General features: G+C 43.2%; 1 protein-coding gene across 2 annotated transcripts; it reads right to left on the bottom strand.

Moving 5' to 3' along the window:
• Positions 1 to 1,167: 1,167 nt before the first annotated feature.
• Positions 1,168 to 15,482, bottom strand: spp1 (secreted phosphoprotein 1). Of its 2 annotated transcripts, none has more exons than XM_084047503.1 (8): positions 15,279 to 15,482; positions 8,639 to 8,697; positions 7,767 to 7,808; positions 7,556 to 7,633; positions 6,264 to 6,320; positions 3,929 to 4,039; positions 3,249 to 3,644; positions 1,168 to 2,968 (listed from the first exon to the last, which is right to left on the bottom strand). In XM_084047503.1, exons 2-8 carry the CDS (start codon positions 8,690 to 8,692, stop codon positions 2,504 to 2,506), a joined length of 1,203 nt encoding a protein of 400 aa, XP_083903629.1. In that variant the 5' UTR covers positions 8,693 to 8,697; positions 15,279 to 15,482; the 3' UTR covers positions 1,168 to 2,503. The 2 variants fall into 2 exon arrangements, with proteins under 2 accessions (XP_083903629.1, XP_083903630.1); XM_084047504.1 differs by having other exon boundaries at positions 3,929 to 4,027.
• Positions 15,483 to 16,699: the final 1,217 nt, after the last annotated feature.

The raw sequence follows: 16,699 nt of genomic DNA, 5'->3' as shown, positions 1-16,699 counted from the left end.
GATTAAGAATGCATTTTGTAGAATCTGCCTCAGGTCTTAATTGGTTAAGGACACTTTGTAGCTGGGGATCATGTCACGTTTATGTCTGTCTCCCGCTCAGCTTATACCTGTCTCTCCTACACTCCTGTCTCACTTTCAGCTTTCCTACTGTTTGCCTCTCCTACGCTGTGTCCCTCTCAGATGTACTGTATCATAACAAAGCATGACGCATTGTGTTAGTTCATGCAGGACACAGGAGTCATACATTGTTGATCTGCTGATTGAATAAGGCTGTCCATTAAAAGGTGGCTCGCACCCAGCTGCACAGTTGACCTCTGCTAACCAATGCTGGAACACACACGCTGCTGCTGACAAAGCTTTCCCTCCACCACCCTAGCGTCCACCTTTCTAGTTCAGAGTAGTCTATAGACCCCTGGGGGGCCCAGGTCAACAAAGTATAAAGGGAGTGGTTAAGAGTGTAAGCCAGGGGTCTTCAAAAGGGGGTCCGGTACTCCTATACTACAGGGGGGTCGCCAATCTTTGTGTGATAGGAACTTTTTTTTTCCATTAACCACTTGAAGCCTAGCTTCCCTATTCTGAGGGTAACATTCGCCGAAAATAGCAGATCTACAAACGCTGCGAGGTGTTGTGGGTTGTTGATCAGCTATTTTCGGCAAAGGGGTTTGGTACAGGGGGGAAAAGGAGTAGACTAAATACGTAATACGTTTTCTAAGTATTGAGGATTTAAGTGGTTAACTGTCTGAAAATACACATTAACACGAATCCAACAATTCACTACACAATGATAACTATCTATGAAATCTATGAAAAAGTTTAATCTGCAACACAATTTTATACAATATGTGTAGTGTGGAGGGTCCCTGCTTCATCTCTCTCTCAGCTAAGGGTTCCTTGGCCTGAAAAACTGTTGAAGACCCCTGGTGTAGACTTCAAACCCAAGTAAACTGTATTCCATTTGTTGCAATACATGGCTATATATTAGCCTTAGATCAAGACTATCGTAGATGTATTTTAGCGATTTTGACATTTTTATATAAAAATGTCAAAAAGTGTCCCTGACTGAAGCACAGTTGGAGGAGCCTTATAACTTGTCTAAAGGCTTGTCTGTGTGTACAGTATACCTGACTGACGTTATTTACCAAAACACCATACGACCACTCGACGTCCTTTTTATGAAAAAAGTTTTTTTTAATATATTATAAATTGGTACAATATGATACATTGCAGTAAAACACATGGGACAAACAACATGTAGTGTAATCAGGAGCTGTGCAAATGAACTGGGAGGGTTGTGTGTGTGCGATTATGTGACACAGGGTGTTTGGTCAGACCTTGATTGCAGTACCGTGTGTGCGTGTGCGTGTGCGTGTGCGTGTGCGTGTGCGTGTGTGTGTGTGTGTGTGTGTACATGTGTGTGTCTGGAGTCCTGAGTCCGTATTCATTTGCGTATTTTGTACCGCAATCTACAGCAGCAAACATAGTAATGAGCACAAAGCTGAGCCATACGGGAAAACAAAGGTACTACATGGCTTCTCTCAGGTTCAAGTTTTATTAATGATCAAACTGCAGGAACAGCAAAGCTTTGTCTGAAGTCACTGAAACAGAAAACGGTTTGGTCATCCGTCCCGTTTAGCAATAAGCCAGTACAATAGTAAAATACACGTTCTTTTGCATAATGTGTTGATAATGAATGAATAAATATTGTGCTATGCTCGTGTAGATATCAGGACACAACCTCGGCTTTGTTTGTTTTAGTTTTAGTTTTTTTGACTCGGCTCGGAGGAGGTGAAAGAGCAGGGCGGGACCAAAGTTGTGAGGTCACCCAGATTCTTGTCGCAGGTTGCAGTACTCGACGTCACCACAAAGCTACGCTATGTTTCCTCCGACAGGGCCAAATGATCAAAAGTAATAGATTGCCTGTGAAAGTGTAAAAAATGAGTGTTATTTGAACTGAAATGGTCCATTTGGTTCCATTCTTACACTCTACAAATAGATACATTAGCACTGAGCATTTTACTGTCAATCTTTACACTCTCAGAGATAAACTAATTCTCAGATGATCGTAACCCACGATGATAACCCAGTGGCTAAAGCACCACTGCTTTACTGTACATTGAGATGAACAAAATGGTTCACAGGGAAACAGGCTCTGTGCATGACTGTAGTCCCGGGGTTTCCAGAAGGTAGCACAGTATACCCACTTCCTGTTTCCTGGTTCGTTTTCCCATATAGCTTCGTTCGACTGGCTCAGCAGCGGATTTGAACCCAGAAGCACATTATGAAAGGTGCTGCGTGTTTCTGGTTGCTGGCCGAGCCAATCAAACGAAGCTACGAGAAACTGAACCTGGAAGAGGGAAAAACGGGTATGCCACCTTCTGGAAACCCGGGGACTATACGGTCATGCACACAGCCTATAAAGTGGCAGTTTACTGGAAGTTTTAGTGGAAAGACAACTAGATGTTTATGTGCTACTCTCCAACGCGCCAATCCTCTCCGTGTTATTCTATTTGGCGGTGATGACAGGCGGGACGTCGGTGATGGTGGCATCGGTCACCGCCCCCTGCTCGTCAGAGTCACTCTCCGAGCTCTCCTCCGTCTCGTCGGAGTCGCTGTCGGCGGCTCCGGGCGTGGCCGTGGCCTCCTCGCTGCTCTGGCTGTCATCCTCCTCGTCCTCGGACTCCTGGCTGGCGCTGGCGCTCTCGGTGGTGGCACTGCTGGCGCTCTCCTCCTCCTCCTCCTCCTCTTCGGTGGCACTGGAGCTCCCGCTCTCGCTGGTGGTGGCGGAGGAGGCGGAAGAGGTGTCGCTGGCGCTGGCGTCTTCTTCCTCTGGGATGGAGGCCTGGCGAAGCATGGGCTCCTCCTGGTCCTGGGAGCTGGTGGTGCCGGAGGAGGAGGTGTCCAGGCCCTGGCTCTCCACCTCGGGGGTGCTGGTGTCCTCCTCCAGGAGGTCGGTGTGCACCTGCAGGGCCTGAGGGAGAGAGGGAGAGAGGAGAGGAGAGGAGATAGAGCAGTGGTGAAAAAAGTGCTCAATTACTTAATTAATCAAGTAAAATTATCAATACTGCAATGTATAAATACTCTGTTACAAGTAAAAGTCCGGAATTAAAAACGTTCTTGTGTGAAAGTACAAAAGTAACTAGTAACTAAAGCGGTCAAATAATAGTAATGGAGTAAAAGTACACTATTTGTCAACGTACTTAGTTACTTTACACCACTGGGAGAGAGGTCAGAAGAAGACCGACCCGTACCTTGTACACCTGCAGGCTCTTCTCCACGTCGTTTCCGTCTGTGAAGTCATAGGCCGCCTTCTTCTGATTCTGAGGACCTCCATAGATCTCGTAGGACTTGTAGGGCATGGGGTTCTTCTGGTAGGACTTGTCCTCCGTGTAGGACTTGTCCTCCGGCCCGTAGGACTTCTCCTCCACGTAGACGATGGACTTGTAGTCGCTGGGGTAGCCTCCCAGGCTGTCGCCGCGGGCGGGGTCGGTCACGATGGAGGGCGTGATGGGCTCGTCGGTGGGGTCGGACACGACCACGGGCTCGTCGGTGACGATCGCCGGGCTCACCGTGGCGGGGGAGGGGCTGGAGGACTCGCCGGACTCGTCGCTGGAGCTGTCGTCACTGGACTCGTCCTCGTCTGTGTCCTGCATGAGACACAGAGAGAGATGTTAGATATAGAGATAGATATGATATGTTCATCTGTTATTATTAGTCAGACAGACAGACAGACAGACAGACAGAGCATGGAGATTTGTTTTGTGTGTCTGTAGAAACTAGTATTTCCCTCAATGTCAAATCTCGCAACCAGAAATACTATGTGTTTTGAGCTGGTAGATCGGCAATTTGTGCCTAACGTTTGCGGTTCATTTGGTTAGAGTATCTACAACTACAAACACACACAAACACACACACGCACGCATGTACTCACAATCTCATCGGTGTCATCGTCATCATCAGCGCTGTCCTCGCTGTCTGTGTCTGACACAGAGACTGTTTCTGGGGAGTCTGATGTCACCTCCACAGGGGCTTCTGCTGCAGCCTGATGCACGCACGCACAAACACACACACGCACACGCACACACACACACACACACACACACACACACACACACACACACACACACACACACACACACACACAGAGGAATATTTATACACATACATGTACAATGTGCAACTCGTTCAAACTCAAGTGGATGGCACTAGTCCACACCACAACTATAATGACACTACTAGGGCTGAGTAATTAACCAAACATAATATTGAAACCAATATGTCGAACCAAGATCCGACCTGATCTTGCTCATGCAGGTTAATCGAAAAGCTGATCGTTTATTTTTCCCTATACATTACAGTATATCAATGAATCAACATGAAACTATTCCAATCACAGCTTGTACATCTGCTATTTTCACTTTTTAATAATTGTTCATTGATTGTAATCGAGGCAAAGGTTTAATAATCGGTTATAATCGTAATATACGAGTTACAATAAAAGGTTACTCTTTTAAGCAATTTAGTAAAAGACCTTTTAGTTCCTTTTTATGATGAGTAACTAAACTGCTCAAAAAAAGTTCGGAAACTTAACTTCGGTCAATTATATCTCCCCTTTAATAATACCAATTGGTATTGTGTTTTATGTCATTTTTATCGTTGATTAGTCACCTTTACAACGAGGTACAGCTTGTAAGGATCGTGCATTTGTGGAATGAGCAACACAGCTAAACGTGTGGGTAGCACCTCCAAAAAATGTGCCAAAATCACCCAATATGCTTCTGTTGGTAATCACTCTTGTTTTGAGCAACCTGTCAGCACACACCTGCTGAGAGGTGTGTGCCAGTAGTCACAGGTGTGTGACTGCCTCACAGGTGAGTGACTGGCACCTGAACATGGGTTCTGCAACTTTGTTGAGTTTGTACTCCAAGCAGCAACACTGCCCCCATGGAAAGATGCCACGTTTGTCCCTTCAGGATAAGGCCCGTGCAATAGGGCAAGTGAAGCTGGTGTTCCGTTATGCAGAGTGACAGCATTATTTGGTGTTAGCCCTGGTACCATTTCCAAACTTAGGACCAAGTTCTGTGAGACAGGTGAAGTCAACAAGGAAGACAACATCCCAAGACCCCTTGCTTCACTGAGGAACCATAGATTTACAGGCAAGATTTGCACAACGGTACCAAAGACAGATGTCAAAGTTGCAGGGTCCATGCTCAGGTGCCAGTCACACACCTGGGACTGGCACACACCTGCCTGCAAATGGTACCAGGGCTGACAACAGGGCTGACATCAAATAATGCGTAATCTGCGTAACGGAACACCAGCTTCACTTGCCCTATTGCATGGGCCTTATCCTGAAGGGACAAACGTGGCAGTCCATGGGGGCAGTGTTGCTGCTTGGAGCATACATAAACTCAACAAAGTTGCAGAACCCATGTTCAGGTGCCAGTCACTCACCTGTGAGGCAGTCACACACCTGTGACTACTGGCACACACCTCTCAGCAGGTGTGTGCTGGCAGGTTGCTCAAAACAAGAGCGATTACCAACAGAAGCATATTGGGTGATTTTGGCAATTTTTTTGGAGGCGCTACCCACACGTTTAGCTGTGTTGCTCATTCCAAGAATGCACGATCCTTACAAGCTGTACCTCGTTGTAAAGGTGACTAATCAACGATAAAAATGATATAAAACACAACACCAATTGGTATTATTAAAGGGGAGATATAATTGACCGAAGTTAAGTTTCCGAACTTTTTTTGAGCAGTTTAGTATACTTTAGCTACTGTAGCAAAAAAACAATTAAAAGTAGCTGTCTCAACACTAGGGTCAAGTTCAGTTCACAATAACGCACCCTCCGCACTCTTTCTTCAGTGCAATGTAAACACAATGAAATCTAACCACTTAAAACCTATTGTCTGTACTTTGTTGACCGGAGTCCCCCAGGGCTCTATTCTAGGTCCCCTCCTTTTTTCACTCTACACTAAATATCTTCACTGAAAATAGCCGATCTACTGTAAAAGCTTGGGAGCTTTTTAGATTTGCTATTTTGGCAGAATGTTCGGCCCAGAATAGGGACACTAGGGGATCAAGTTAATTTAACTCAGAGAGTTAAATCTGGAGAGCGTAATTTGGTTCCATTCGTAGACTCTGAGTTAAATTAACCCTTAGGATTTTACTGTGAAGACAGAATCCATTTATCAAACTTAAATTACGGGGGGCCAGACCGCAAGATTTGACATGATAAGAATATAATCTGTCTGACTCTCACCTCGTCTGAAGCTTCTGAACTCTCGTCTGAGTTGGTGTCTGCTGCTGCCTCCACATTCTGCAAACATTAACACAGAGACAGACGCAATAAATCACACTCGCATGGCTCCTAAAACTTTTACTGTGCCACTGCCTTCATACCGTGACCTGTTCTTACAGTTTCATTTTCGTTGTTTTCAGCTTATATGTGCCAAAGGGCAAATGCCAATCAAAGCACATTAATTACAGGGTGATAATGTCAAGGTACTGATGGTAGTAAATGGGTTCAGTGCAACAGAGATTATAGCCGCGAGGAGAGGAGAGGAGAGGAGAGGAATCGTGACCACAAAATATTAGATTTGGGCTAAACTAATAATTGGAAAACCAAAGAATGCTATCCATGCATTGAATGGGAGATTATCACATTTTATCAGACCATTGAATGGGCGAGTAGGTGACGAGTAGGCGATACACAGACCTACCCGCGATTTGTCAGACCATTCATTGGGCGTAATCAGGAGCTACTGACCTACTTTGGAGGCGGAGCAGTCCCCACAACAATATTTACGATTCTGTGCCTATAACTCCAACGGCGCTGAGTAGGCTCAGGCGAGCGTCGCACCGCTCAGGCAACTCGGTCGCTTTAGCTCCCTGAGACTGCGCGCCTCCGTCATGGTCCGAAACCAAAACAACCAATACCAAAACCGAAACTGAACTATTTAAGTCATCTCCGTTGGTAGGTCAGTATGTCTTGATAACACCCAATGAATGGTCTGATAAATCGCGGGTAGGTAAGTAGGTCGCCTACTTCACCTTTCAATGGTCTAATAAAAGGTGATAATGTCCCATTCAATGCATTGATAGGATCCGAATCAGGTGAAAAAAGCACCAAGACTGTTTACATGTGACGTAAGAGTGACATCTCATAATTTTTTTTACCTAACAACAACAAAGGTTTCTTGAATATAACCATTGTGATAGTATGCATTTATGTATGCATAGTGCTGTAGTGTTATCGTGCCACTAGTCCTCATCTCTAAAACATGGTGGCAGAAACTTTTGGGGTTGCTGTAAACATTTTCATGGCAACAGCAAACAACACAGGATTGTAGTGTTGTATTACTCCAAGACATTACTAACAAAAAATGTTTTTCTTCTAATTAGACTGATTTCATAAAGACTTATGGCTTCTACAGGAACATAATACGGTAGCATCATTTCACAATCTCGTCTCATGGTAAGTCTACCTTGGAATGTTTAGGACGCTATGGCTAATAGACATCAAACAACGATGCGAACAGAGCAGTCATTTACCTGGACAGGTGCAGCTTTTACTAGTGGAATTACAGCAGCTTTTCTAGCAGCTGGAGCTGGTCTTCTGGCAGGCCTGGCCTGTGAGCAGAGGACAAATTAATCAATGTGACGCACGCACGCGCACACACACGCACACATGCACACATGCACACATGCACACACACACACACACCATAATTCCTTGCAATCTCTAGGGTGGAGGTATACTCACCACTTCCTCTGAGCTCTCTGAGCTGCTGGATAACTTTCTGGCCTGAAACACAAACAGACGACATAACAATGAAAACACAAAGGATTATGGGATGATGATGATGATGATGATGATCCTAATGATGATGTTAATAGATTTAGGGCCAGCCTGATGAATCACTGGCCTCCATAATGCAGCCTACCACCACTACACTATAAAATCCTGAGTGTTCATTTACAAAATGTTACAATTGGACCCATGAGGAGGGTCCATTCTCTCTCAGAATTTAGTTTTTGATTAACACACACATATTTTAATTAAATTGTTAGCATTATGAATCATGGGAATGCATGTAATTAATTCAGTCTGACCAGAAGCAGAAATTAAAACGTATTCCCACGGGTCATAGATATTAAAGCCCAGGGCAGTGGTGGAAGAAGTACTCAGATGTTTTACTTAAGTAAAAGTAGCAATACCAGTACCACAATATATCTTTTTTAAAATACTCTGTTACTAGTAAAAGGCCTGTGTTCAAACACACAAAAAATTAAAAAGTAAAAGTACAAGAGTATTGGCATCAAAATATACTTTGCGACGCGTTGTGAGCTTGTAGATCTGCTATTTTCAAATAATTGTAGTGGAGTATAAGTATAATATTTGCCTCTGAGATGTAGTGGAGTAGAAGTACAGAAAATTGGAAATACTCCACTAAAGTAAAAAATACCTCAAAATTGTACTTAAGTACAGTACTTGAGTAAATGTACTTAGTTACTTTCCACCACTGGCCTAGAGGGAGGGATATCAAAAGGAGAGGCATGGATCCCCCCTCCCCTCCCTTCCAGCAAATCCAACCCTGACTATTCCGTTCCAGACATTTCTCGAATGCAACTCACCGGCCTGCAGAGAACTGTGGCGAAGAGGAGGACGAAAATGACGGCAATTTTCATCGTTTCTGTGGGGGGAGAAAACAGATGAAAATAGAAACGTAGGTTCAACTCCCAGAATGAAAACATGACATTATGGTGAAACCCCGAGCTCGCAAAGATCGGCAACCCCAAAAATACTCTTTTTTTCTGGATTCTATCTTTATCCTTGAACACAATGAGACGTCAACCAGGGAGTGAGTTGTGATGATTGATGTGTCCAGTCAGCGGAATCTTCCTAAGACCTGAGGCCGATTCTACGAATGACTTCTAAATCAGCAGTCCTCAAACTTTTACGTACTTCAAAACACTTTCAAGATTTTTCAAAGATTTCAGATTTATAAGAGCTTGTACAGCATGGCAGCTGTTTTTGAATAGACAACGCAAACTAAATCTAAACATGCTTTCCCGGTTTGAATGGGTTTTAACCCATTCAAACCGGGAAAGCATGTGTTATTTATGTGTGTGTGATCTGATTTGATCTGATTTGATCTACAAGCTCACAATGCATTGTGAGCTTGTAGATCTGATGTGGTTAAAATCCGACACAGACACACACAGAGACACAGACACAGAGACACAGACACACACACACACACACACACACACACACACACACACACACACACACACACACACACACACACACACACACACCCCTACGGTACAGGGAATCTAACAACCAGTCCCATTTCCTGCCTGGGACCCTGGCAACAAAAAGTTAGCAATTAAAGTCCTTAATTAGAGGCTGAAATAATAAGTTACGGTTTTCCGAATGACCATGTTTCTACTGAATGCTTCAAATCGTCTCTCTGTCATGAAATCACTTAATTTGAGAGATTGGCACAGTTAGAATGAGGTATATCCCCCCCCCACACACACACACACACACACACTTGACAAGAAATAGGAGTCTCCAACATCAAGTTCTACTGTTGCTTTACAGTTGATATGATAACAGTATGGAACATGAAAATGTGAGGTAATTATAAAAATATGAAAAAATCTTTAGTCAGCACTGGTTCAAAAGGCCAAGATATGACATTTCTCTTTGGTACTAGGGCAGAGAGGATTAATTCAACATAAAGCCGGTCGAAAAGGTTTGCTGAAAGGTTTTAAGAGTTATAAATGGATATATTTATATAAAACGTAAAGGTCATGTCAGAGGTCATACAGTACATACGACTATACAAAAATTAGGCAAACAAATCAAAACAAAAAACGGGGTCAACTATAAAATGGGATTAGCTTTATTAACAATCTATTCTGTTGACACGACTTGACAGTGCCCACAGGTTACCAAATGGACCAACTCTCAGAGTTACAAATGGATAAATCAACACTGAGGATTTTACTATGTAACCAAAAAAAACACAAACCCCCCCCCCCCAAAAAAAAACAGGAAGTCACTTCCTTTTAAGGACATTTACCAGTTTCCGTTAAGAAAAACAAAAACAGTAACTCCGCCTTTCCCGTCGGGTAGAAAGAGAATGGTGAGAATTGCCATGCAGCTGTACGTGGGTTCGACTGAGAAACAACCTACACTTTTGGTTAAACATGGTGCTGCGTTTGTGAGTTTTTCCAGTTATAACAACAGTGCATTCGAGTGTCATGCTGCCTGGCACTGTTCATTTACACTCTTGAGAGTTTACAAACGTCTAAGGGTCCATTTGGTTCCGTGTGTGTACACGTTCAGAGTTTACACATGGGTAGATTAAAAGTTAGGATATAACTGTGAAGATCTGGTTGCAAAATAGAAACTCACCTCAATCATAAACCTAATTCATATTTAACCACTTAAAGGACAACTTTGTTTTTTTTCAACCAAGGTTTATATTTTAGCTTGTAATTAAAGTAATTAAAAGATGAGTGTTACATTTTTTTAATTTACTGCTTTCTATAGTTTTAGCAATTTTCGCGATATTTTTTACAGTGTGTGTCTAGTGGGCGGGGGCATTCTGTCCGGTGGTTAAATATGTCTTTTTTTACACAATAACCCAGCGTTTTCTTTATTAGTATTTACAGAAGCTTGTTTCTAGCCCCCAATAACTCACATCTGGCCATCAAAGACCACAGGACCTTTTTTATTGTGTAAAAAAGAAATATTTAGCCACCGGACAGAATGCCCCCGCCCACTGTAAAAAATATCGTGAAAATTGCTAAAACTATAGAAAGCAGTAAATGAAAAAAAAATAACACTCATCTTTTATTTACTTTAATTACAAGCTAAAATATAAACCTTGGTTGTAAAAAACCAAAGTTGTCCTTTAACAACCCCCTGGCCTCTGGCATTTTGTTTCAAAAATATAAACCTTTTTCTGCACCGGTGCCATATGAGACTCCAAAGGTTTAAATCCTATGCTTCATTGACCGGAGTCCCCCAGGTGTCTATACTAGACCCCCTCCTTTTTCTCCCCTGTTTTTTGATTGATTGAATACTTTATTAGTCAAAAATGAACACCATTGTGGACCCCCTACACACCAAATAAATGTCTGTTTAGTTAGATGTGTACACGCTCAGTGTTACAAATGCATAGATCAAGGATTGTAACATCAACAACAACAACCAAAGAAAAGTTAACAGGAACTCACTTCCATTTAAGGACATTTACACTTTACTAGTTCCTTTCAAGAAAAAAAACCTCCGCCTTCCCCATAGAGTAGAAACAGAATGGCGGTGGCTTTAGTGTTGGCATGCGGCTGTGGGTTTTGACATTTCTTTTTACTGTGAACAACCTACACTTTTGGTGAAACATGGTGCTGCGTTTGTGAGTTCCACAGCTATAACAACAGTGTATTAAGAGTGTTACGCTGCCTGGCAGAGGGAACAGCCCGTCGTGGGCCCTCTCGAACAGGGCAGGACACTTGACGTCGTGGCCCCCTAATGACGGCCTGCTCTCCGTGCACTGTGTAATTCACCATGTTAAAACTGGAAGACGTGGAAAACCACAGAATGGTAGATATAGGACAGACGCCCATGAGTGGGTGTGTGTGTGTGTGTGACTGTGTGTGTGTGACTATGTGACTGTGACTGTGACTGCGTGTGTGTGTGTGTGTGTGTGTGTGTGTGTGTGTGTGTGTGTGTGTGTGTGTGTGTGTGTGTGTGTGTGTGTGTGTGTGTGTGTGTGTGTGTGTGTGTGTGTGTGTGCGCGTGTGCGTGCATGCATGCACGTGTGTTTGTAAGAGAGAGAGAGAAAGAGAGACGGAGTCTGTGAGTGAGATAGAGAACATGCATAAATACCTACAGTATGTGTGTCAGTGCATACGTGAGCAGATGCGTGTGTGTGTGTGTGTGTGTGTGTGTGTGTGTGTGTGTGTGTGTGTGTGTGTGTGTGTGTGTGTGTGTGTGTGTGTGTGTGTGTTTTATTATAGAACAAGACAGTTTCTCATTAGAAGTTGTTGTCCATGTCTGTCTGCATGAGGCCTCCAATTAGTGACAGACACATTCAGCACAGTCAGCATATTGTATACTACAAAGTCAAATGTACTCTGAGAGGGTGCAAATGGAACCAAATGGACCACATAAAGGTTTTTTTTTTTTTCAGTTTCTATGGTAAGGACACACTGGTGGGCGATCCTTCTGATTGTGTCTGACAACCCGATTATTTTCGATCTGATGTTTAATGTTTAACATGAGAAGGCCATGTTTACATTGTCTCAGCCAATCTATTTGTGCTAATAACACAGATGACAGGACATTCGAAAACAGCAATGGTTGATCGGTTTGAAGCATTGCTGTCAATTGCGTGTCAATAAACGTGTGCAATCGCAATGGACATTATATCTATGTGCTCCACCGTGCATAAAACACTTTGTGTGTTACTGTGAAGATCTGTTGCAGACTTAAAATGTCTCTTCAAAAACCTCAATCAGAAACTTAACTAATTTGGTTGATTTAAATGAAAGCCTTCATCCGATAGATGATTTATATTTAAAATAAATGCCTTCATCTGATCTTCTGTAGCATCAGAAGTCACTATAAGGGTCAGAGTCCATTGATGACATCACTCTGACAGGTAGATGTTTATAACTTAAGAGTAATGCATCTTGCACACAGCACCTTCAAGTAGCTTACCGTAGGAGCAAGAACAAACAGTCAAACTGTATTTGATAATGCTGCTACTGCTATTCTTGAGAATTCCTTGTTTTGTATGACTATTATTGTTGCTACAATGTCTGAGGAAACCGAACAAAATGACTATACTCTGTAAAAACAGACCGATAAGGGTCTTCATAGTCAGATGAACTCTTGGGATTCTGCTGTGTACCTATTGGATGATTATCATGAAAGTGCACTATCAACTGTAGTTTATTCCGAAGTTCGTCAGCTCTTGAAAGTCTGAAGTTAGTAAACTTGGTATAAGTCTGGATAATTACATCTTACATTACATAAGAGAGAGAGAGAGAGAGAGAGAGAGAGAGAGAGAGAGAGAGAGAGAGAGAGAGAGAGAGAGAGAGAGAGAGAGAGAGAGAGAGAGAGAGTAGGCTATACTGTAAGTATGACAAATTAAAGGGAAGGAAGGAAGGATGGAAGGAAGGAAGGAGATGAGGAAAGGAAGGGAGGAGATGAAGATGAAGAGCGGAAAGGAGGAAAGGGGTGCGAATATACCTGAATAATTAGAAAAGGTCACAGACGCATTAGCCAGCCAGCCAGCCAGCCAGTCAGACAGACAGACAGACAGACAGACAGACAGACAGACAGACAGACAGACAGACAGACAGACAGACAGACAGACAGACAGACAGACAGACAGACAGATAGACAGATATCAAGTTTATGGGCTTCAGGCAAGGCTACTCTGCTTATGTCACCGGCATGAGTAGGCCAAACCGATCAGTCAAATCAGTCAGATGCACTCCTCACCCCGGTAGGCTACATCATATTACACTCTCTGTCACTCACACTCTCTCTCTCTCTCTCTCTCTCTCTCTCTCTCTCTCTCTCTCTCTCTCTCTCTCTCTCTCTCTCTCTCTCTCTCCTAACACCACAAGCATGCATATTTACTACCATTCACACACATTCATTCACTTACACGTATCACTTATCTGTGTATTTGCATTTAACAACACACCCAACACACACTCTCTCTCTCTCTCTCTCTCTCTCTCTCTCTCTCTCTCTCTCTCTCTCTCTGTGTCAGTAATAGGTGGGTGTGTGCTGTGTAGTTCACACAGCTGGCTCGTAGAGGTAATTAGTGCATCTTTGTCTTGTCTATTTACTCAGTGTGGTTGATGTGGCTTTGCCCCCAGCCCAGTCATGTGACACATAATCCAGAGGTTAGTTTCCCGCTAGCCCACAGCTTCCTCTTCCTGTGCTATAGTGTCATGATGAAACACAGCTGTCCTGGTTTCAACTCCGACCCAATCACAGGGTTTTCGAAGTTTGCAGGCCTCATAAAGACTTTAAAAATAGCTTGTAATTAAACTGGAATAAAGTGCCAAGTGTTCTGCCAGATGACCAGGCCCTGCCACTACTGTACATGACTTATGGCCCCGTTTCTATATGCAAATTTAGAAGGAAATGGAAGAAATTTGAGAAATGAACACCTAAATAGTGCAAACAGTTCACACGTGGAAAAGTTGGTGAGTCAATAAGAGACGTGATGAAAACAGATTATCCAAAATAAACGTCCCTGCTGGGGCCGCCATTAAACGATTGCATGCCCTTGACATTGTTTCAGAGGTGCATGTAATACTACTTCATTTCTAATCCAAACATAGCAGATCTAAAAGCGACACGTTGGGCGACACGTTGTGAGCTTATAGATGTGCTATTTCGGCGTGCGGCGCTGTCATACGATGAAGTATAAATCAGACTTAACCACATGAAGCCCCAGCAAAAATAACAAATTTCCTATTTTTGACCGAGAGATTTTGCGTAGAGAGTGGGACAAAAGAAGAGCAGACCAAGTATAGAGCACTGGGGGACCCCTGTCTACTAAGTATAGGGTTAAATTGGCTCTTACAGACAGGATAGAGGGCTGTTGTGACCAGTGATCGCTGCAGTAACGTTAGATATACTGTACGTGACTCTCCATAACAGATTGTGTTTGGCTGGTGCTCTTTTGATTAAGGAATCAAAATGTTGTCATGTTGCCATGATGCAAATACCCCTCTTCAGTTCATTCACAATACTTGAAGGAAATACGAATCGATCGATGTCGACCGATTTTTCGGAAATTCTCATACTGTCCTAAAGGACATTAATATCTCTGCATTGGCATATAAATGCATATGATACTAGATCCTCTGCACCAACCACTGTCTTCTGCAGAGTTCAAAATGCAAGAGCTCACTTAGCTTTTTAAAACAGACCTAACCCTTTAAAACTTAAATTCAGACAAACCAAACCGTTTAAGTCCAATATTCAGACAAACTTTAAAGCCCTTTAAATACAACACTTAGGAAGACTTAACACTTCAATACTCAGAGATAAAACTTTTTTTTATATACAGTAGTTACAAGCTTAAAGCTTTAATTACAAATGGCACTAAGCCCACTTGACACGTAGCTGCACTGATCATCACCCTTATCAGTAAAAATGCTAAGTATTAAATCGACACTAGATGTTACTGTGTTCCCAACAGAACATTTATCTCTTCATCCTTACCTTTTGTTGTGTCGTGTAAGTTTGCCTGGTTAGGGTCTTCTCAGATGGCTGCTCAGCTGGTGCGCTGGATGGACTGAACTCCCTGGACAAGCGGAGGAATGGAGAGATAGAGAGAGAGAGATAGAGATGCAGACAGATGTGTCAGAGATGTGGTATCTTCACTACGCTCCTCCTGTGTTCCTCTGACTGACCCAGTGTTGATGATGATAACGATGCTTGTTTCTGAGGCTTCCCATTGGATTATAAACCCTCCAGCCTCTGGGGGACAGCCAATCAGGCGGCGGCTGCTGTGATGTCACGAGGTTAACCGCCCCGTGGTCCAACTCTTTCTCTCTCCCACTCTTCCTGTGGTCTGAGCCTGCGGTGGCGCGCACACACGCACACACACACGCACGCACGCACGCGCGCACGCACACACACACACACACACACACACACACACACACACACACACACACACACACACAGATGTATAAACACACCAACACACATGATGCACTTAAACACATACACAACACATACAGTACACAGTACACACTCATACCCACACACATACACACATACAGTAGATGTGCACATACTGTATGCTTGCATGCACACACACACAAATACAGACACAATGTACACACACTTAAAATTAGAAGTCAAAAGCAAAAACAAGCACACTCATTCTCTCTCTCTCTCTCTCTCTCTCTCTCTCTCTCTCTCTCTCTCTCTCTCCCCCAGTCTCTCTCTCATCTCACACACACACACACACACACACACACACACACACACACACACACACACACACACACTCATGCTCTGTCGTATTGTTGTAGAAGTTAATTCGAGGACAAGTGATGACAGATAGTGGAAGATGGAGCGCTAGCTGTGGCATGACGGTGATTCAGTTTCCTGCAGCGCGTGTGTGAGACGCCAGAAGTGTGTGAGACGCGGTGCAGACACACAGCTGCATCATCCCACCGTGGCCAAGCAGCACTAATTGGCCATTTGTCTGCTGCAGTCGAACAATTTGTCTCCTTCAGTCACAGAGAGGGAGAATGAATGTCAGGGGAGAAGAATCACTGAACTGTTTGTACAGAGACATCATCTGACTTATCTCTGCACTTGATGTACTTGTGTTTATCTTGCTCATTGTAAGTCGCTCTGGATAAGAGCGTCTGCTAAATGCTCAAATTGTAAATTGATTGTAAATTGTACTGTATCTACAAAAGCGGCAGATTTGCATTATTATTTTCTTATTTTCTTTCTTGTAAAAAACTAATAAAAGAAATATTATTAATAATAACAATAACAAGTCCATACCAGGGGATGCTCACTATTTTTTTTTTGCAGACTTTGAGTTATGTGCTGTCGTGGAATGTTTGAGCTAAGCTATGTGTGCTCTACATTACATTACAGTCATTTAGCAGACGCTT

This window comes from Gymnoscopelus microlampas (assembly GCF_963454915.1).
Source record: "Gymnoscopelus microlampas genome assembly, chromosome: 21".
NCBI lineage: Eukaryota > Metazoa > Chordata > Actinopteri > Myctophiformes > Myctophidae > Gymnoscopelus > Gymnoscopelus microlampas.
The sequence above is the reverse complement of the archived record's forward strand: the minus strand, read 5'-3'. Positions and strand labels throughout refer to the sequence as shown.